General features: G+C 47.7%; 1 protein-coding gene across 1 annotated transcript in view; it reads right to left on the reverse strand.

Annotated features, from left to right (window-relative positions):
* itprid1 (ITPR interacting domain containing 1) overlaps positions 1-21679 on the reverse strand; it is a 269051-nt gene that overhangs the window by 58691 nt on the left and 188681 nt on the right. Inside the window, exons 11-12 of the mRNA XM_038809821.1 lie at positions 11706-11776; positions 2181-3203 (exon numbers count right to left, since the gene is read on the reverse strand). Coding sequence (XP_038665749.1) covers positions 2181-3203; positions 11706-11776 — 1094 coding nt within the window. The remainder of the gene's footprint in view (positions 1-2180; positions 3204-11705; positions 11777-21679) is intronic.

The raw sequence follows: 21679 nt of genomic DNA on the forward strand, positions 1-21679 counted from the left end.
GCCATTGTCCCACCTATGACTCCCATAGGCTGCTTTTCTCCTTTGACGGGGAGAGCTGACTGATGGTGATTTAACCAGATAATCACTGCGCCTCAGGTGGGGCCTTTATTTCATAGAATTTCATAGAATTTACAGTGCAGAAGGATGCCATTCGGCCCATCGAGTCTGCACCGGCTCTTGGAAAGAGTACCCTACCCAAGCCCGTACCTCCACCCTATCCCTATAACCCAGTAACCCCACCTAACACTAAGGGCAATTTGGACCCTGAGGGCAATTTAGCCTGGCCAATTCACCTAACCTGCACATCTTTGGACTGTGGGAGGAAACCGGAGCACCCGGAGGAAACCCGCGCACACACGGGGAGAACGTGCAGACTCCACACAGACTGTGACCCAAGCCGGGATTCGAACCTGGGACCCTGGAGCTGTGAAGCATTTGTGCTAACCACTATGCTACCGTGCTGCCCACCTGAATAACCTCAGCATGTAGGGGAATTGAACTCACACTATTGGCCTCGCTCTGCATCACGTACCAGCTGAGCTAAACTGAGCTGAGAAAAAAAACTAGAGACCAGCACTAGAAGGTAACTTTATAATGTAAAGTTACTTTATAATATAAGTCATCGGGAATTTAGAAGAAATTTCTTTGCCTGGAGAGTAATGAAAATGTGGAAGAGTATGGCAACAAATAGCAGCAAAAGTTTGAGTGTCCAAGAATATTTCAAGAATAACACTTACAGTTAAAAAAGAGAATTTACAAAGCAACAGTAAATGGTCATTCAAACATAAGAATACAAAATCTGAAGCAAGAGGTAACAGCAGCACCAAAAGAGTGAAAAGCTGAAAATATGGGGCGGGATTCTCCGGCCCGGCAGGGGTTCGGAGAATCCCACCACATGTCTGTACTGGCGGGACCTAGCTCTGCGGACGGCCTGAGGAGTCCTCGGGGGGGGGGGGGGGGGGTGGGCGTGGGGGGAATCTGGCCCCGGGGAGGGTCCCCATGGTGGCCTGGCGATCTGCGGGCAGGCCTGTGCTGTGGGGGCACTCTTTCCCTCCGTGCCGGCCGGTGTAACGGTCCGCCATGGCTGGTGTGAAGAACCCACCACACGCTGGCGCTCCCGTGCATATGCCAACTTGCCCCAGCTGACGAAGGCCCTTTGGCAGCAGTTGGCGCGACGGCAAGCCCTTTGGCACTGGCTGGCCCGGCACCAACACCGCCGGCGCCGGCCTACCCCCTGAAGGTGCGGAGGATTTCGCACCTTCCAGGCGGCCCGACGCCGGAGTGGTTCACACCACTCCTTGGCGCCGGTACGGCCCGCCCCGCCGGGCAGGGGAGAATCCTGCCCATGGATTCTAAAGTAGTTCCAATCCAAATGTATGTACTTAGACAGAATACTGAGGCTTACGCATACCTGCAAGATGAAAAAACAACCTGTGGGATTGTCCTTTGGCAGGATCCTCTGCTTCACCGGCAGCGTACCCATGCCCACAGATTCCCGATGGTATGGGGCGGCCACAATGGGAAACCCCATTGACCGGCTGCGGGAATCCCGCTGCCAGCGAGGGCGCGTTGTGAGAAAACGGGGTTGGTGGTGTGGTGTTCTTTATGTTGCTAATTCACAGTTGGCATAAAATTCACAAAGACCACAAATAGCTTTTATATTGAACAAAACTGTAGATTTATTAACACTACTTAATTGGATTTGACACTTACTCCTATATAACAAACAGTTGATAATAAACATACAATCAATACTCACCTACTACTAATCTCTACACTAATAGACTATGATCTGCTCTCACTCACACTATCTTTCCTTCAGTCTGTCCTCTAGCTTTCTCCTCAACCTCTCACCCCCAAGGCTTAGCATTGATGCTTTATACAGGCCTACATCTAGCTCCCTCTAGTGGTTGATTTGGACATGATATTAACCCTTACAGTTCTGCAAATTTATGATAATGTCACAGGCGGGACGGTGAATCCCGCTCAACGTCTTTCACTAAATATTGTACGTCATGAACCAGGCATGGGCACTCTAGATGCAATGAAAAATGCTCAGAGGATACATTTTGGGATTAGTCCTGCTATGGTCTGGGTCACGTGATGAAGACCTAGCCAATACGTTGCTTGTACAATATAAAATTTACTAGTTTCTTTTCCTTCAGTCGTTCTGTACTTACCGGGGATGCAGAGATGATCCTTGCTGTTTGCTGTAATTGCTGCAAGGTCTTGATCAGTTGTCTCTCTGTATGTGATACAGCAGTCTTTCCATCCTTTTCATTAAACCACGTTGAGGAACAGTGATGGTGGTGACAGGAACAGTGGTGGCAGTGATGACAGTGGGCTGGATGGATAGCAGTTGGCTCCTGAGCATTGTTTTCAATATTATGCAGTCCAGTATCCAAAGATGCTGATTTTTTCAACAGACCTCCAGACTGAAATGCAAGTAAATTGCAGTTCTTTACCTGACGGTGTCTTTCAGTCGCACAATCCCCAGTGATCTCATCAGTCTGCACTACAGCATCTCTCAATTTGACTCTGCTTTCTCTGAACACATTCTCATGCATGGGACTGTCTTTATTTGGCTGAAGTAAAAGCGGTAATGGTTCTGAAGAATGAAACATGATGTTTCTTTGTTGCAGTTTGTCTTGAGAAATTTGGAAGGTCACTAATTTGCTTGTCCCAGTAGAATTTTGTGGAGCAAGATTAAAGTTCTCCTGATTTGTGCTCACACTTGGTGCATTACTCCTTACAGAATTATCATTCTGACAGACCCCAGCACCGTTTTGAACATAAATCTCATTGCTCGGCCAGGTACTGGTATTAAGAGCTGAACGGTGTCTTGTAGTCTCTAGAGGTGTTGTGTGTAAATAATGTGTACTGCCAGCTAAACTATTTATCTCCTCAGTGTTTTTTTCAGCACATGGAGCTGCAATCATCTGGTGGTTAGAGGAAGCAGGAGGACGACTGTCGAAGTTTTCTACATTAAATATCTTCTCTTTTTGTAAAACACATAACATTGTGTGTGTTTCTGAGCACTGCGTCTGATCACTGTCGACAGACCCAGCAATACAGGTTTGATCAATAAAGCTGTCCGTTGCTTGTTCAGGATCCGAGCTCCCTGAAGGCCACTGCCCGTTTTCTTGCAGGGTGGCTTGGCTGCGGATGCTGTCATCACTAACGTTTTGTAGGGCACGTTGAATCTGCAAATGTGCAACAAAATGAGACACTTTAAAGGTGAGAAACCATGGGCTGGATTTTCAAAGCAAGGTCGGGGTATGGACACTCAGATCAATTTCAGGTTCCTTATCTGTGCCTGAACTATATCACTCTGACAAAGCGATACTTACACCTTGCAATGTAAATGGGCTGAATGGACTAGAGGCGAACTTGGCACCCCATTGGAGGCACTCAGTGCCACTAGGAGGTGGGTCTACAGCACCAGTGACAAAGACAGGTGACAGCCATGTTGGGAGTGCCTGTGTTCTTGTCAAGGAGAGCAGACAATTCAGGAAGGAACAGGAAGATAAAGATAGTGCATAATGGCTACACTGAAGTACAACAGCACCCCACCTGGCTTCACAAATTTCATTAAAAGAAAATGGAAAAAAGCTTTCTGTTGCCCTGCGGCAGGCCCCATGTGCACTAAGATCATAGAATCATAGAATCTGTACTGTGCAGAAGGAGGCCATTCAGCCCATCGTGTCTACACAGGCCCTCTGAATGAGAGTGTCAGGCTCCAACCTATCCCGTAACCCAGGAACCCCACCTAACCTTTTGGAGACTAAGGGGGAATTTAGCACGGCCAAGCCACCTAACCTGCACATCTTTGGACTGTGGGAGGAAACCGGAGCACCTGGAGGAAAACCACGCAGACACGGGGAGAACGTGCAGACTCTGCACAGACAGTCACTCGAGGTCAGAATTGAACCTGGATCCCAGGCACTGTAACGCAACAATGCTAATCATTGTGATACTGTACGGCCCAAGATGAACCAGACTGTTCAACTTCATCCAAAAAAGATTGAAATCCCATTAAGTTTGGACAGCTCTTCGCCAGCTCCTTGAACAGTTTCAGGGTTTGTTAATTGGTGGTGATTTGTGTTCCTGTTCCCTCCCTCTCGCATGTCCTTTGAAAATTGAAAATTATACTGGATCCCTTTCGGAGCTCAACTTTCAATTTGTACCTGCAACGCCATCAATTGAAAATCCAGTCCCAAATATTTGTTTTTGATTTTAAGATGTTTTAAAAGCGTAAGTATCGGCTATGAGCCCTTAACAACTCACATCATAGCCATCTCCATTCCTCGAACAGTTGAAGGGGAAACATCTTTAAAGCACATTTTACTAGATTAGACTGTCCAAAGATCCTTCATAGTCATGAATGTAGGAACGTAACAGTGAGATATTCGCACACAACAAGGTCCAACAAATATAAAGCAGATGAATCGCTCTATAACCTAGTTTTCTGGTGTTGGTTGAGGGAGACCTATTAGCCAGAACACACAGTGCCATGGGATCTTTTACAATTATTGCAACAGGCAGAGAGGGCTGATCTGAAGATGGTAGCTCCAACAATGCAGCAATAAAGTACCAATAAAGGGCCAAATATCACTTTAGGCACTGGAATTGAGCTTGAACATTTAAAGTTAGTAAGAAGGCTCACAACACCAGGTTAACGTCCAAAGTGTAGCAGGTAAGGCAGATGAACTTAGGGCTTGGATTAGTACCGGGGAATATGATGTTATTGGTATTACTGAGACTTGGTTGAGGGAAGGGCAGGCCTGGCAACTGAATATCCCAGGGTTTAGCTGCTTCAGGAGGGATTGAGATGGAGGTAGAAGGGGTGGAGGAGTTGCATTACTAGTCAGAGATGCTATCACAGCTGTGATTAAGGAGGACACTATGGAGGATTCGAGCACTGAGGCAATTTGGGTGGAGCTAAGAAATAGGAAGGGTGCAGTAACATTGTTGGGACTTTACTACAGGCCTCCCAAAAGCGAGCATGAAGTAGAGGTACAAATATGCAGACAGATTATAGAAAAATGTAGGAGCAATAGGGTGTTTGTGATGGGAGATTTTAACTTCCCCAACATTGAATGGTACTCGTGTAGTGTTGGAGGCGTAGATGGAGCAGAGTTTGTAAGGAGCATCCAGGAGAGTTTTTTTAGAGCAGTATGTAAATAGTCTAACTCGATAAGGGGCCATACTGGACCTGGTGTTAGGGAATGATCCCGTCCAGGTTGAAGTTTCAGTCGGTGATTACTTTGGGAAGAGCGACCACAATTCCGTAAGTTTTAGAATACTCATGGACAAGGACGAGAGTGGTCCTAAAGGAAGAGTGCTAAATTGGGGAAAGGCAGAGTATAACAAAATTCGGCAGGAGCTAGGGAATGTGGATTGGGAGCAGCTGTTTAAGGGTAAATCCACATTTGAAATGTGGGAGTCTTTTAAGGAAAGGTTGATTGGAGTGCAGGACAGACATGTCCCTATGAAAATGAGGGATAGAAAAGGCAAGATTAGGGAACCATGGATGATGGGTGGAATTGTGAGACTAGCTAAGATGAAAAAGGAAGCATACATAAGATCGAGGCAACTCAAAACTGATGAAGCTTTGGAGGATTATCGGGGAAGTAGGACGAATCTCAAACGCGCAATAAAGAGGGCTAAAAGGGGTCATGAAATATCTTTGGCTAACATGGTTAAGGAAAATCCCAAAGCCTTTTATTTGTATATAAGGAGCAAGAAGGTAACGAGAGAAAGGATTGGCCCACTCAAAGACAAAAGAGGGAATTTATGCGTGGACTCAGAGGAAATGGGTGAGATTCTTAATGAATACTTTGCATCGGTGTTCACCAAGGAGAGGGACAGGACGGATGTTGACGCTAGGGATGGATGTTTAAATACTCTAGGTCAAGTTGCCATACGGAAGGGGGAAGTTTTGGGTATTCTAAAAGACATTAAGGTGGACAAGTCCCAGGACCGGATGGGATCTATCATCAGGTTACTGAGGGAAGCGAGGGTCGAAATAGCTGGGGCCTTAACAAATATCTTTGCAGCATCCCATCGCTTCTCAGCCTTTTGGCTAAGATTGAGCGTAGATTGAGCCTTTTGGCTCAGATCTGGTATGTTTCCTTTATTGGGACCATGAGTTGGATTCAATTTGAATTGGTTTTTGGAGCAGGCAAGGAGCTGGATTAGGGGTTCGCCTCTGTCCACACTCTGAGCCCTGACTTTGTAACTACGATAAAGTAATAAAAAATAAAAAAATAAAAATCTTTGCAGCACCCTTGAGCACGGGTGAGTTCCCAGAGGACTGGAGAATTGCTAATGTTGTCCCTTTGTTTAAGAAAGGTAGCAGGGATAATCCAGGGAATTATAGATCTGTGAGCTTGGCGTCAGTGGTAGGCAAACTGTTGGAGAAGATACAGAGGGATAGGATCTATTCACATCTGGAAGAAAATAGACTTATCAGTGATAGGCAGCATGGTTTTGTGCAGGGAAGGTCATGTCTTACAAACCTAATAGAATTCTTTGAGGAAGTGACAAAGTTAATTGATGAGGGAAGGGCTGTAGATGTCATATACATGGACTTCAGTAAGGCGTTTGATAAAGTTTCCCATGGCAGGTTGATGGAAAAAGTGAAGTCGTATGGGGTTCAGGGTGTACTAGCTAGATGGATAAAGAACTGGCTGGGCAACAGGAGACAGAGAGTAGTGGTGGAAGGGAGTGTCTCAAAATGGAGAAGGGTGACTAGTGGTGTTCCACAGGGATCCGTGCTCGGACCACTGTTGTTTGTGATGTACATAAATGACCTGGAGGAAGGTATAGGTGGTCTGATTAGCAAGTTTGCAGATGATACTAAGATTGGTGGAGTTGAAGATAGCGAGGAGGACTGTCAGAGAATACAGCAAAATATAGATAGATTGGAGAGTTCGGCAGAGAAATGGCAGATGGAGTTCAATCCAGGCAAATGCGAGGTGATGCATTTTGGAAGATCAAATTCAAGAGCAGACAATATGGTCAATGGAAGAGTACTGGGGAAAATTGATGTACAGAGAGATCTGGGAGTTCAGGTCCATTGTACCCTGAAGGTGGCAACGCAGGTTGATAGAGTGGTCAAGAAGGCATACAGCATGCTTGCCTTCATCGGACGGGGTATTGAGTACAAGAGTTGGCAGGTCATGTTACAGTTGTATAGGACTTTGGTTAGGCCACATTTGGAATACTGCGTGCAGTTCTGGTCGGCACATCACCAGAAGGATGTGGATGCTTTAGAGAGGGTGCAGAGGAGGTTCACCAGGATGTTGCCTGGTATGGAGGGTGCTAGCTATGAAGAAAGGTTGAGTAGATTAGGATTGTTTTCGTTGGAAAGGCGGAGGTTGAGGGGGGACCTGATTGAGGTCTACAAAATTATGAGAGATATGGACAGGGTAGATAGCAACAAGCTTTTTCCAAGAATGGGGGTGTCAGTTTCAAGGGGTCACGATTTCAAGGTGAGAGGGGGAAAGTTTAAGGGAGATGTGCGTGGAAAGTTTTTTACGCAGAGGGTGGAGGGTGCCTGGAATACTTTGCCAGCGGAGGTGGTAGAGGCGGGCACGATAGCATCATTTAAGATGCATCTAGACAGGTATATGAACGGGCGGGGAACAGAGGGAAGTAGACCTTGGAAAATAGGAGACTGGTTTAGATAAAGGATCTGGATCGGTGCAGGCTGGGTGGTCCGAAGGGCCTGTTCCTGTGCTGTAATTTTCTTTGTTCTTTGTTTGTTCTAATCGGTTTGTTTCGAATCACTAGCTTTCTGACCTTTTGGTGAATCACCTGAGGAAGGAGCTGCCGAAACTCCGAAAGCTAGTGATTCGACACAAACCTGTTGGACTTTAGTCTGGTGTTGTAAGACTGCTTACTGTGCTCACTCCAGTCCAACACATCCCAGTCCAATGCCGGCATCTCCACATCATGGCTTTTAAGTTAGAAAAGAGAATACAGGCGGCACGGTGGCACAGTGGTTAGCATTGCTGCCTACGCCGCTGAGGACCCGGGTTCGAATCCCGGCCCTGGGTCACTGTCCGTGAGGAGTTTGCACATTCTCCCCGTGTCTACGTGGGTTTCGCCCCCACAACCCAAAGATGTGCAGGGTAGGTGGATTGGCCACGCTGAATTGCCCCTTAATTGAAAAAAATAATTGGGTACGCTAAATTTATTTAAAAAAAGAAAGAAAAGAGAATACTAATGAGACTGGCTGATACAAAGTTAAGTAGCAGAAAGGAGAGCTTAATATGAATGTACAGCAACTTGGACCACAATTTCGAGGTTATAATAACCACAGAACACAAAATAGGGATAAATGGATTATATTTAGATTGGCAAACCTGAACAATATGTCATGTTTCCACGTTTGCTGAACGACACAAAATTGAATGAAATTGTGAGTTGTGACGAGGATGTAAGGAAACTTCAAGGTTATTTAAACAAGTTGAGTGAGAGGACAAACACGTGGCAGATGCAGTACAACTTGGCTAAATGTGAAGTTATACAACTCGGGTCGAAAAACAGAATGGAAGAGCGTTATTTAAATGGTGATATATTGGGGAGTGTGGACGTGCAAAGGGATCTGGGTGTCCTTGTACACCACTCAATGAAAGTGGAGAGGTCGGTGCAATAAGCAGTTTGGAAGACAAATGTTATGTGGGGCTTCATTACAAGAGGAATTGAGTTCAGAAATAGAGATATCTTTCTGCAGTTATACAGGGTCTTGGTCAGACCACACCTGGAGTATTGCGTGCAATTTTGGTCTCCCTACTTAAGAAAGGATAGTCTTGCCGTAGAGCGAGTTTAGCAGAGGTTCACTCGGCTGATACTGGGGTTGGCAGGACTGTCCTATGAGGAGAAATCAGTTCAACTGAGCCTGTATTCACCAGAGATGAGAAGCATGAGAGGAGATCTGATTGGAAAGTATAACATTTTAAAAAGGCTGGCTGACTAGATACAGGCAGGAGGTTTTCCCTGGTGTGGAGTCTAGAACTAGGGGACACAGTCTCAGGATACAGGGTAGACTAGGACTGAGATGAGGAAAAATATCTTCACTTAGAGGGCAGTGAACAAAGAGTACAAAGAATATAAAGAACAGTATAGCGCAGGAACAGGCCCTTCAGCCCTCCAATCCTGCGCCGATCATGATGCCTGTCTAAACTAAAACCTTCTACACTTCCGAGGTCCGTATCCCTCCTCCCAACCTATTCATGTGTTTGACCTGTGGAATTCTCTGCCACAGAAGGTTGTGGAGGCCAAGTTACCGAATGTATTCAAGAAAGAGTTTGATTTTTTTGAGATTTTAAAGGCATCAAGGGTGTGAGAAGAAAGCGGGAACATGGCATTGAGGTTGAGGATCAACCATGTTCGTATTAAATGGTGGAGCAGGCCTGAAGGGCCAAATGGTCTACCCCATTCCTAGTTTCTAGTGTAGTTCTACAAAGATCATTGCTAGTTTCTGAACTATTAGTTAATTTTAAGTTTTTATTCCTTGTAGTAAGTTTTATTATCAGTAGTAAATGTATTAGGAGGCCTTGTGGCACAGTGGTAGCATCCCTATCACTGGACCAGAAGCTCTGTTTTCGACTTCAATACTGGCATTTGTTGGTCACAGAAGGATCATTCAACATGGTTCGATAGGCTGATAATCAGCATAGACATCCTCCCGCCATTTCCCCCTCACTATTCCCCAAAGGGTGTGGGTGTGAAGATCAAGTAGTAAAGGTTCCTGGGAATAACAGATTAGTAATGATAAATTAATTAAAAATCAATTAATGAATGCAGAACATAGATGGCAGAGTGGCAGGACAGGTGATGTGTCACAACTGCAGAATGTGATCCTGGGCAAATAGTAAAAAAAGTTAAGTTGTCCCAAATGACCAGGCTTTCTCCTTTGAGGAGGAGAGCTGACTGGTGGTGATTTAACCTGAGGATCACCACACCTCAGGCAAGGGGCAAGGTTGAGCCGGCTGGGCCTTCATGAATAACCTCAGCCGGTATGGGAATTGACCCAGCGCTGTTGGCCTTCTTCTCCATCACAAACCAGCTGTCCAGCCAACTGAGCTGAACTGGCCAGGTTTTGATTCTTAACAGCCCTCTGAAATGACCAGCAAGCATATGTTTCAAGGCCATATATGGATGGACAATAAATGTTGGCCTTGCCAGCAGCACGCATATTCTATGAAAGAATAAATGAAAAATAGAACTTGAGGTCATCAAAAACACCTGGTATGGAGGGAAGGTCTTACGAGGAAAGGCTCAGGGACTTGAGGTTGTTTTCGTTAGAGAGGAGAAGGCTGAGAGGTGACTTAATAGAGACATATAAGATAGTCAGAGGGTTAGATAGGGTGGACAGTGAGAGTCTTTTTCCTCGGATGGTGATGACCAACACGAGGGGACATAGCTTTAAATTGAGGGTTGGTAGATATAGGACAGATGTCAGAGGCAGTTTCTTTACTCAGAGGGTAGTAGGGGTGTGGAACGCCCTGCCTGCAACAGTAGTAGACTCGCCAACTTTAAGGGCATTTAAGTGGTCGCTGGATAGACATATGGATGAAAATGGTCAGATAGGCTTCAGATGGTTTCACAGGTCGGCGCAACATCGAGGGCCGAAGGGCCCGTACTGCGCTGTAATGTTCTATGTTCTATGTACCACTGACCATGCCGTACCTCACAACAAGTCATGTTTCATCTCTGTGCTTGCTGACCTACTTTGGCTTCTAGTCAAGCAAAGTGTTGATTTTAAATTTCCCATTCTTGTCTTGAAATCGCTTTAGGTCCTCACCCCTCCCTATCTTGGTCATTTCCTCCAGCCACACAACCCTCTGAGATTAGACTCGTCCAATCCTGGTCTCTTAATCACTTCACCATTGGTGGCCACCCTTTCACTAACCCAGGCAATAAGTTATAGATTATCTTCCCTACACCTCTCCATCTCTCAGCATAAACAAAAAATGGTGTGGTACTCCAGCTAAGGCAACACACAAACGTATAACTAATTACTGAGTTGAGGGAAATAAGCAGGCAATCTGAATCATATAGAATCATAGAATTTACAGTGCAGAAGGAGGCCATTTGGCCCATCACTTCTGCGCCGTCTCTTGAAAAGAGCACCCTACCCAAGCTCACACCTCCACCCTATCCCCATAACCCGTAACCACACCCAACACCAAGTGCAATTTTGGACACGAAGGGCAATTTGGCGTGGCTAATTCACCTAACCGTTGGACTGTGGGAGGAAGCCGGAGCACCCGGAGGAAACCCAAGCACACACGGGGAGAGCGTGCAGACTCCGCACAGACAGTGACCCAAATGTAACAAATGGGAGAGTTTGATTCGAACTATGGTACTGTCTGAAGAGTTGGTGTCTTGGTTTGACTGCATGAGCTGATCTGACCCTATAACAGCTGCTTTGAACACTTATCTGGGGCTCCAGGTGTGTTGTTGAGATACATCATTAGATATTGCAATATAGATCTCAACACTTAAATGGCAGTTTAGCAGTTCATTAGAGTGGGAGTGTTTTAACCAAGAATATTTGATTATTTATTTCCGGCCTCATGTTAGGACCAAAGAGAAAAACTAAAGTTGAGAACAAGTACTGGCTACGTAAAACACCGAGAGATAATTTATTGCTGCTATTGGGCAAGGTTTTGAACCAAATAGTTTCCTACCTGCAGTGGGATGAATGGCTCCTCTAGAAATCCACTACTGTCTGATTGGCAGCTGTTTTCTCTTTTCAAATCTGTGAGAAAAAGACAGATGTTTAGCATGGCATGACAACCAACCACTTCAGGAAGAACTTGCATTTTATATCATCTTTCATCTTCTCAGGATATCCCAAAATGTTTCTCATTTTGAAAGATTTTATTCATTTGTTGAATGTAGGCAAACATGGCAGTCAATTTCTATAGTGTGGTGTTACAGCCATGGGATAAATCCCAATTCATCTGCTTTAGGTTGTTGTTGGTTGAGGCATAAACGTTGTCCAGTACTTTGCTCTTTAATAACTCTTTAATAATGCCTTGAAACCTTTTACATTCATTTGAGAAAGCAGACATAAATTTAATTTAACATTTTGTCTTAAAGATGGGGGGCGAGATTCTCCCATCGGGAGACTGTGGGCGCGATTCTCCGCTCCCCACGCCGGGTGGGAGAATCGCGGGAGGGCCGGGCGACTCACGACACGCCGCCCTGGCACCCCCGACGATTCTCCCACCCCCCCGCTCTGAGAATCGCTGCTTGCCGTTTTTCACGGCGACCGGCGATTCTCCGGCCCGGATGGGCCGAGCGGCCTGACGTTCACAACCTGTTCACGCCGGCGGCAACCACACTTGGTCGCTGCCGTCGTGAACATGGCGCCAAAGCTTTGTTTGTGGCTTGTGGGGGGGGCGGAGAGGGGAGTGAGCATCATGGCCGTGCTCGGGAGGGGACTGGCCCGCGATCGGTGCCCACCAATCGTCGGGCCGGCGTCTCCAAGGGACGCACTCTTTCCCCTCCGCCGCCCCACAAGATCAAGCCGCCACATCTTGCGGGGCAGCGGAGGGGAAGACGGCAACAGCGCATGCGCGGGTTGGAGCCGGCCAACCTGCGCATGCGTGGCTGACGTCACTTAGGCGCCGCGTCACGTCATTCTCGGCGCGCTGTCTTGACGCAAGCGTCAAGGCCCCGGCGGCCGAGATTTACGGAACGCCGCTCCTAGCCCCCTGGCCGGGGGGGTGGTGAATAGGGTGCGAGGAGCGGCCTCCGAGGCCGTCGGGAAACTCGGCCGAGTTCACGACGGCCTTCCCAATGCCGCGCGGGAGCGGAGAATCGTGCCCTAAGAACCGACGGCGGAGTGGAAAGCGGAGTGTTTCACTCCGGCGCCGGAGGCGGCTCCTCGTCCCCTAGTATCCCGCCCCCGTGGGCTAGAAGCGGCACCGCGTCATTTACGCGCGCTGGGCCTTGGCGCTGCGTAAAAGCGGCACCGCATAAATTACGCGGCTGGCACCGCGTAAATGACATCACCCGCGCATGCGCAGGTTGGCTATGCTTCCTAGTTCTGCTTTCACCCGCCAGTGGAAACAACCTGCCCGCATCTATCCTATCTATTCCCTTCATAATTTTATATGTTTCTATAAGATCCCCCCCCGGATCATTGAAAATTCCAACGAGTACAGTCCAAGTCTACTCAAACTCTCCTCGTAATCCAACCCCTTCAGCTCTGAGCTTAACCTAATGAATCTCCTCTGCACACCCTCCAGTGCCAGTACGTCCTTTCTCAGGCAAGGAGACCAAAACTGAACACAATACTACAGGTGTGGCCTCACTAACACCTTATACAGCTGCAGCATAACCTCCCTAGTCTTAAACTCTATCCCTCTCGCAATGAACGACAAAACTGCATTTGCCTTCTCAATTATCTGTTGCACCTGTAAACCAACGTTTTGCGACTCATGCACTAGGACACCCAGGTCCCTCTGCACAGCAGCATGTTTTAATAGTTTTCATTTAGATAATAATCCCTTTTGTTGTTATTCCTACCAAAATGGATAACCTCACATTTGCCAACATTGTATTCCATCTGCCAGACCCTAACCTATCCAAATCCCTCTGCAGACTTCCGGTATCCTCTGCACTTATTGCTTTGCCACTCATCTTAGTGTCGTCTGCAAACTTGGACATATCGTCTATATAAATTGTGAACAATTGTGGGCCCAACACGGATCCCTGAGGGACACCACTAGCTACTGATTGCCAACCAGAGAAACACCCATTAATCCCCACTCTTTGTTTTCTATTAATTAACCAATCCTCTATCCATGCTACTACTTTACCCTTAACGCCATGCATCTTTATCTTATGCAGCAACCTTTTGTGTGGCACCTTGTCAAAAGCATTCTGGAAATTCAGATATACCACATCCATCGGCTCCCCGTTATCTACTGCACTGGTAATGTCTTCAAAAAATTCCACTAAATTAGTTGGGCATGACCTGCCGTTTATGAACCCATGCTGCGTCTGTCCAATGGGACAATTTCCATCCAGATGCTTCGCTATTTCTTCCTTGATAATAGATTCCAGCATCTTCAGAACTACCGAAGTTAAGCTAACTGGCCTATAATTACCCGCTTTCTGTCTACCTCCTTTTTTAACAGTGATGTCACGTTTGCTAATTTCCAATCTGCTGGGACCACCTCAGAGTCTCGTGAATTTTGGTAAATTATCACTAGTGCATTTGCAATTTCCCTAGCCATGTCTTTTAGCAGTCTGGGATGCATTCCATCAGGGCCAGGAAACTTGTCTACCTTTAGCCCCATTAGCTTGCCCATCACTACCTCCTTAGTGATAGCAATCCTCTCAAGGTCCTCACCTGTCATAGCCTCATTTCTATCAGTCACTGGAATGTTATTTGTGTCTTCCACTGTGAAAACCGACTCAAAAAACCTGTTCAGTTTCTCAGCCATTTCCTCATCTCCCATTATTAAATCCCCCTTCTCATCCTCTGAAGGACCAATATTTACCTTAGCCACTCGTTTTTGTTTATATATTTGTAGAAACCTTTACTATCTGTTTTTATATTATGAGCAAATTTACTCTCATAATCTATCTTACTCTTCTTTCTTGCTATTTTGGTAGCTTTCTGTTTCCCCCTAAAGATTTTCCAATCCTCTAGTCTCCCACTAATCTTTCCCACTTTGTCTGCTTTTTCCTTCAATTTGATACTCTCCCTTATTTCCTTCGATATCCACGGTCGATGTTCCCTCTTTCTACCTTCCTTCCTTTTTGTTGGTATAAACTTTTGCTGAGCCCTGTGAAAAATCGCTTGGAAGGTTCTCCAATGTTCCTCACTGTTTCACCAAGTCTTTGCTCCCAGTTATATTTCGTTGAAATGTACTGAGATGCCCACTCAGGATTTTTGGAAAACATGATGAGAGGTTTTTTAGCGGTGTTGCTTATATAATGAAAATGGTAATCTGCTTAAACCTACGCAAATGCTCTGCTGACATCATTAGACATCATGTGACGCTGAACCAGCAATAATGTATTCCCAAATACATACCATCCCTCCCTCTTTCCTTCATTACTGCAACAACAACAATGAACATCAAGACAGTAGATCCCGATTTGACATTTCTATACATATACACAATTCAATGAGGCAGACTCTCTGGTGGACCTGTATTCTTTTCTGGTAGAATTCAGCATTCTTGAAGTCAGCTACTTGTGACCTCAGAAGTGTCCTCATTCCTTTCTGTAGATGGTACTTCATGAGTAGTTATTTCAGTATCTGTCACTATAAACATTGAAAAGTCCTCAGGAATAGAATTTGAACTCATAACTATCTCTGGTCTCCATTCCAAAGTGTAGCTCTCTTGAGCTTCTAAAGGTAGAACTTCTTGATAAGTTTCTGCAAACTCACTTCATGCAGCAAGTAATTGATCAGCATGACGTCGGCAAACTCTTTCATCGTCCGTCTGTACGGTGTATGATATCAGATCTGTCTCTCCCTAGTTAATTACTTGTCTTTGGAGATTTTCTCCCTCCTAGACACTTGTGTTTGTTGTTGTCATTAGACAGCCTCAGAAGTATTGGGTGGAGTTAACAAATCAAACTGTGTTCGTAGTTTCCTTTTAAACAAAAGTACTGCCGGTGAACTTTGCCTCGTAGCTTGTGCAATGTTCCATTAAGATGTTAGAAATGTGTTTACTCTTCTTTTCACTAGTCCTTCGATGCTTTGATAGAATGATTGATTGTTGTTGCACAAAACATTCAGCAATCCATTCGTTGCTGGATGATATGGAGCTGACTTGATATGGTATACCGTTCCTTTCAAGTAGTCCTCAAACTCCTTCGAAATAAACTTCTTACCAGTATCACTGACAATCTGCTCCGGGTTTCCACATCTTCCGAATCTTGTGCCTAGTTTTTCAATGGTCTACTCAGTTGTCGTTGACTTAATTATCACAACTTCTCATGGCCGCCTTCTGCAGTGTAGCATGGTAGCACAAGTGGATCGCACTGTAGCTTCACAGTGGCCAGCGTCCGAGGTTCGGTTCCCCGCTGGGTCACTGGCTGTGTGGAGTCTGCATGTTCTCCCTGTGTCTGCGTGGGTTTCCTCCGGGTGCTCCGGTTTCCTCCCACAGTCCAAAGATGTGCAGGTTAGGTGGATTGGCCATGATAAATTGCCCTTAGTGTCCAACAAGGTTAGGAGGGGTTATTGGGTTATAGGTTTAGGGTGGAAATGAGGGCTTCAGTGGGTGGGTGCAGACTCGTTGGGCCGAATGGCCTCCTTCTGCATTGTATGTTCTATGTATGGATTCTATGATTCGATGTGTCTCTCCAGTGGACCAGCATAATAAATGTGTATTCTCTGCCATGTCTAAGTCGGCAATTCTTATGGATGTAATGGTGGAGTGTTCTTTAGTTTTGCACAAGCTTGGCATTTCCCAACTCTCTCTTCAATTTGAGCATTTAATCCTCACAACCAAAAATAACTGCGTGCCAATTCCTTCATCCTAACCGGACCAGGAAGTAGTTGGTCAAGGAAAAAACATACACAAATGCCCCATAATAGAACTCCATACTGTGCTGTAAACTCTAGTAGTTGTGTAAAGTAGGGCTTGTGGCCTTTTCCAATGAACATCTGACAGTGTTCCTTTTCAGATCAAGTCTATCACCTTCCCCAGCACTAGATCGGTTCTTGTATGTCTTTGAACTTGAGATGAAGTCACAGGTACACTATCCACGAGCGAGAAATAAAAAATATTGATGAAATGTTCTTCAGGGTCATGCTTGACGTGTAACTGCAATCATGATAAAGCATCATCAGCATTTGCATGCTCCTTGAACATGTGGTTACTGGATATCATAAGTGTGTGCCAACACCATCAATGACTATCTTTGCAATCTACTAGCTGACAAACAAGGTATATCTTGATACGGTCCAAATATTGTCGCCACGAGTCGATGATCCATCAAAAGTGTAAAATGATGCTCATAAATCTAATGGTGGAACCTCCTTACACCGAACATTGTGCAGGTTAGGTGCAGTTTATTTTTCTTGCTGAATGTAATTAATTTCTGCGCTAGTAAGAGTACATGAAGTAAACACCATTGGTTGTTCCTCTCCTGAAGGTATAACGTGCAAGGCAACTGCACCAGCCCCATCGGGTGAGGCATTGCAAGTTAATTGCAACTTCATCTTGGATTATAGTAAATTAACAGCTCTCAGTAAAGTTTCTTTCACTTCATGTTTGCATTTCACATTCTTCTGAGCAGTGCCATGCCTGTTTGGTACATCACAAAGTATGTAGGGTTTCAATCATGTTGCAAAATTCAGCACAAATTTACCATCATAATTAATTAATCAAAAAAACAAATAAATTGTGTCACATTTTGAGGGTGTGGTGTTTCTAAGATTGCTGATATTTTATTCAGGTCCTTTCTGAAACCACCTTTTTTTAAAAAGTATTTTTATTCTCCTTTTTCACATTCTCTCCCAAATTTACACCCACCAACAATAAACAATAATCAGCAACAAATATGTCAATCCCCATAACAATAACAACAATCCCATCGTCCCACCAAACCCCAAACATCAGCCCGCATGTTTACATAAACAAATGACAAAAAGGAATCAGGGATTACCCATAGTCACCCTTAATACACACAGTCCTCCTCCCCCCCCCAACAAGCGCCGGCCCTAGGGTTGCTGGCGCCCCGGGCAAGCTGAACTTCGGCGCCCTTCGGGGGGGGGGGGGCCGGGGGGCAGGGGGTAGGGGGGCGGGGCCAGGGGGGGGCGGGGGGGGGGGCAAGGGGGGGCCGAGGGGGGGAGGCGGGGCCGAGGGGGGAGGCGGGGCCCGGGGGGGGACGAGCCCGAGGGGGGGGGGGCCGAGCCCGAGGGGGGGGCGAGCCCGAGGCGGGGAGGGGGCCGAGCCCGAGGTGGGGGGGGGGCCGAGCCCGAGGCGGGGGGGCCGAGGCGGAGGCGGGGTGGGCGGGCCCGAGGCGGGGGGGCGGGCCTGGGTCAGGCCCGAGGCGAGGGGGGCGGGCCCGAGGCGCGGGGGCGGGGCCGAGGGGGGGACGGACGGATGGGGGCGGGAGGGGGGGCGGAGGGGGCCGCCCTGGGGGAGGGCGGCCACCGCGCATGCGCATTTGGCACCGGCCCAACTGCGCATGCGCGGGACCCGAGTCTCTGGCGCCCCCTAGCACATGGCGCCCCGGGCGACTGCCCGAGTTGCCGGTGCCTTGGGCCGGCCCTGCCCCCAACCCTCCCACCATCCCCCCCAACTAATGTTCGATGTTATCCAGTTCTTGAAAGTGCATAATAAATAGTGCCCATGGCTTGTAGAACCCCTCCGTCCTTCCCCTCAGTTCGAACTTAACCTTCTCAAGGGTCAAGGGTCCCCCCGCCACGCCAGGGCACAAGGTGGAGAGGCTGCTCTCTATCCCAGCAGGATCCGCCTTCGGGCGATCAACGAGGCGAAGGCTACGATATCTGCCTCCGCACCCGTTTCCAACCCTGGCTGATCCGACACCCCGAATATAGCCTCCCGGGTCCAGCTTCACATGCACAGCCTTGGAAATTACCCTCAAAACCCTTTCCAGAACTCCTCTAGCTTTGGACAGGACCAAAACATATGAATGTGATTAGCGCCCCCCCCCCCCCCCCCCCCTCCACCCCCACTACAACGCTCACACGCATCTACTCCTTCAAAGAATCGGCTCATCCTGGCCCTCGTGAGGTGCGTTGTGTATACCACCTTCAGCTGTATCAGCCCCAACCTCGCACATGAGGTGGAGGCATTCACTCTCCGGACTACCTCACACCAGACCCCCTCCTCTATAACATCTCCCAACTCTTCCTTCCACTTTGCTTTGATCCCTTCCAGTGGTGCCTTATCCTCTTCCAAAATAGCTCCATACACCGCTGACACTACCCCTTTCTCCAGTCCCCTTGTCGTCAGCACCTCCTCCAGCAATGTGGAGGCCGGTTCCTCCGGGAAGCTCTGTAGCCCCTTCCTGGCAAAATCTCGAACCTGCATGTTTCTAAACATTTCCTCCTGCTCCAGCCCATACTTCGCTTCCAGCTCCCTCAATCCTGCAAACCGATGCCTAAGAAACAAATCTTTTAGCATCTTAATCCCCTTCTCTTCCCATTTCCGAAAACTTCCATCCCACCTCCCTGGCTCAAATCTGTGGTTCCCCCGACCCTGCATTCCCTTGAACCTGCCCCCAACCCAAAGTGTTGGCAAAACTGCCTCCAGATTTTCAATGAAGCTATTATTACCCCGAGTATTTCCCCGGAGCTATCGGGAGCGGCGCTGTTGCTGGTGCTTTCAGTCCCGACCCCGTGCACAAACTCTCCTCCATCCTGACACACTGGGAATCAACCCCTCTGACCCAGCCCCGCACCTTCTCCACATTCGCCGCCCAGTAGTAATACATCAGGTTTGGGAGACCCAAACCCCCTGCCTGCCTTTCCCTCTGTAGCAGCACCTTTCTCACTCTGGCCACCTTCCCTCCCCATATGAACGAGGTAATCCTCCCCTCAATCTCCCTGAAAAAAGCCTTTGGCAGGAGAATCGGTGGACATTGAAAAATAAACAGAAATCGTGACAACATATTCATTTTAACCTCATGTACCCGACGCGCCAGTGACAGAGGGAGACCATCCCACCTCGCCAGATCGGCTTTCACTCTCCCCACCAAACTCGTGATATTGTACCTGCGAAGCTTCCCCCACTCCCGGGCAACCTGCACCCCAGGTACCTAAAGTGAGTCCCTGCCCTACGGAATGGCAGCCCCCCCACCCCGCCCCCACCCCCGGCCGAGACACCACAAAATACTCACTCTTGCCCAGGTTCAGCTTGTATCCTGAGGAAGCCCAAATACTTGCAATAGCTCTAATATTCCCCCTATCGACACACTCGGTTCCGACACATATAGCAGCAAGTCGTCGGCATATAAGGACACCCTATGCTCTATTACCCCCACCCCCTGCACTATTCCTTTCCATGCTCCCAAACCTCTTAATGTGATGGCCAACGGCTCAATCGCGAGTGCAAACAGCAGGGATGACATAGGACATCCCTGCCTTGTGCCACGGTGGAGAGAAAAGTATCTCGAGCTGATGTTGTTTGTGTGGACACTCGCCTTCGGCTCCTTATATAATAGTTTTATCCAGTTCACAAACCTTGGTCCAATCCCAAACCGCTCCAGAACTGCCATCAACAACCGGTCAAACGCCTTGTCGGCGTCCAATGCCACAACCACCTCTGTTTCCTTCCCTTCTGCCGGTGCCATAACGATGTTCAAAACCCTCCTAATGTTCAAAAAAGCTGCCTCCCTCTCACGAACCCCGTCTGATCTTCATCTATCACCTTCCGGAGGCACTCCACCAGCCTACCTGCCAGTACCTTCGCCAATACGTTTGCGTCCACATTCAGAAGTGATATGGGCCTATACGACCCACACTCTGTCGGATTCTTATCTTTTTTTAGCAACAGGGAAATCGATGCCTGCCCCAAGGTTTGTGGCAACACCTCCTTCCCTATCGCCTCTTCAAACAACCCCACCATCAGTGGTGCCAGCTTATCCTTGAATTTTTTATAATATTCCACGGGAAACCCATCCGACCCTGCCACCTTCCCCCACTACATCATCCCAATCGCACCCTTTATCTCCTGCTCCACTATTGCTTCTTCTAATGTAGCCCTGTCCCCCTCCCCTCGCCTCGGGTACTCCAACCCATCTAGAAATTCCTGCATCTCACGGTCTCCCTCGGGTGGCTCTGACCTGTACAACCTCTCATAAAATTCCTCAAAAAACTTGTTAATCAGCTCCGGAGCCACCACCAACTTCCCTGCCCAATCTCTCACCTGGAGAATTCCCCTTGCCCCTGCTTCCCTCTGGAGCTGACCTGCTAACATACCTTATCTCCATGTTCATAAACTTCACCCCTTGCGCGTCTCTGTTGGCATACCGCCTTCCTGGTGGACAGACGGTCGAAGCTCGCCTGTAGTTCCTACCTCTTTCCCAGTTTTGCTGGGTCCTCATCTTCTGCATAACTCCTATCTACCTCCAACATCTCATCTCTTACCCTCTTCTGCCGCTCCAACCTCTCCTCTTTGTCCACCCTGGCCTTAAAGAAAATTACCTCACCCCTCACCACCACATTTAGAGTCTCCCAGACAACTGCCTTCGACGCCTCACCTGTACAGTTGAAACTTTATTCCTTAATTACCTTTTCAATTTTCTCACAGAACAATTGGTTCCCCAAAAGCTCCACATCCAGTTTCCACCTCGGCCTCTGTGCTACCCCCTTCTCCAGTACCATATCCACCCAATGCGGAGCATGATCTGACACTGCAATTGCCGAGTATTCCGACCCCTTAACTCCAGCCAACAAAACCTTCCCCACTGCGAAAATGTCGATCCGCGAGTATACCTTATGGACTGCTGAGAAAAACGAGTATTCCCGTTCCCTCGGGTGCAGAAACCTCCAAGGGTCCACCCCTCCCATTTCCACCATTAACCCAGCCAGCGCCTCCCCCCCCGCCCCCCCCGGATGGGACCAGCGAGCGTGGTTGTGACCTGTCCAACGTTGGCTGCTGCCCCAAGTTCCAGTCCACCCCACAATCAGTTTGTGTGTGTCCGAGTCGGGAAT

Source organism: Scyliorhinus canicula, chromosome 10 (genome assembly GCF_902713615.1).
Source record: "Scyliorhinus canicula chromosome 10, sScyCan1.1, whole genome shotgun sequence".
Lineage (NCBI taxonomy): Eukaryota > Metazoa > Chordata > Chondrichthyes > Carcharhiniformes > Scyliorhinidae > Scyliorhinus > Scyliorhinus canicula.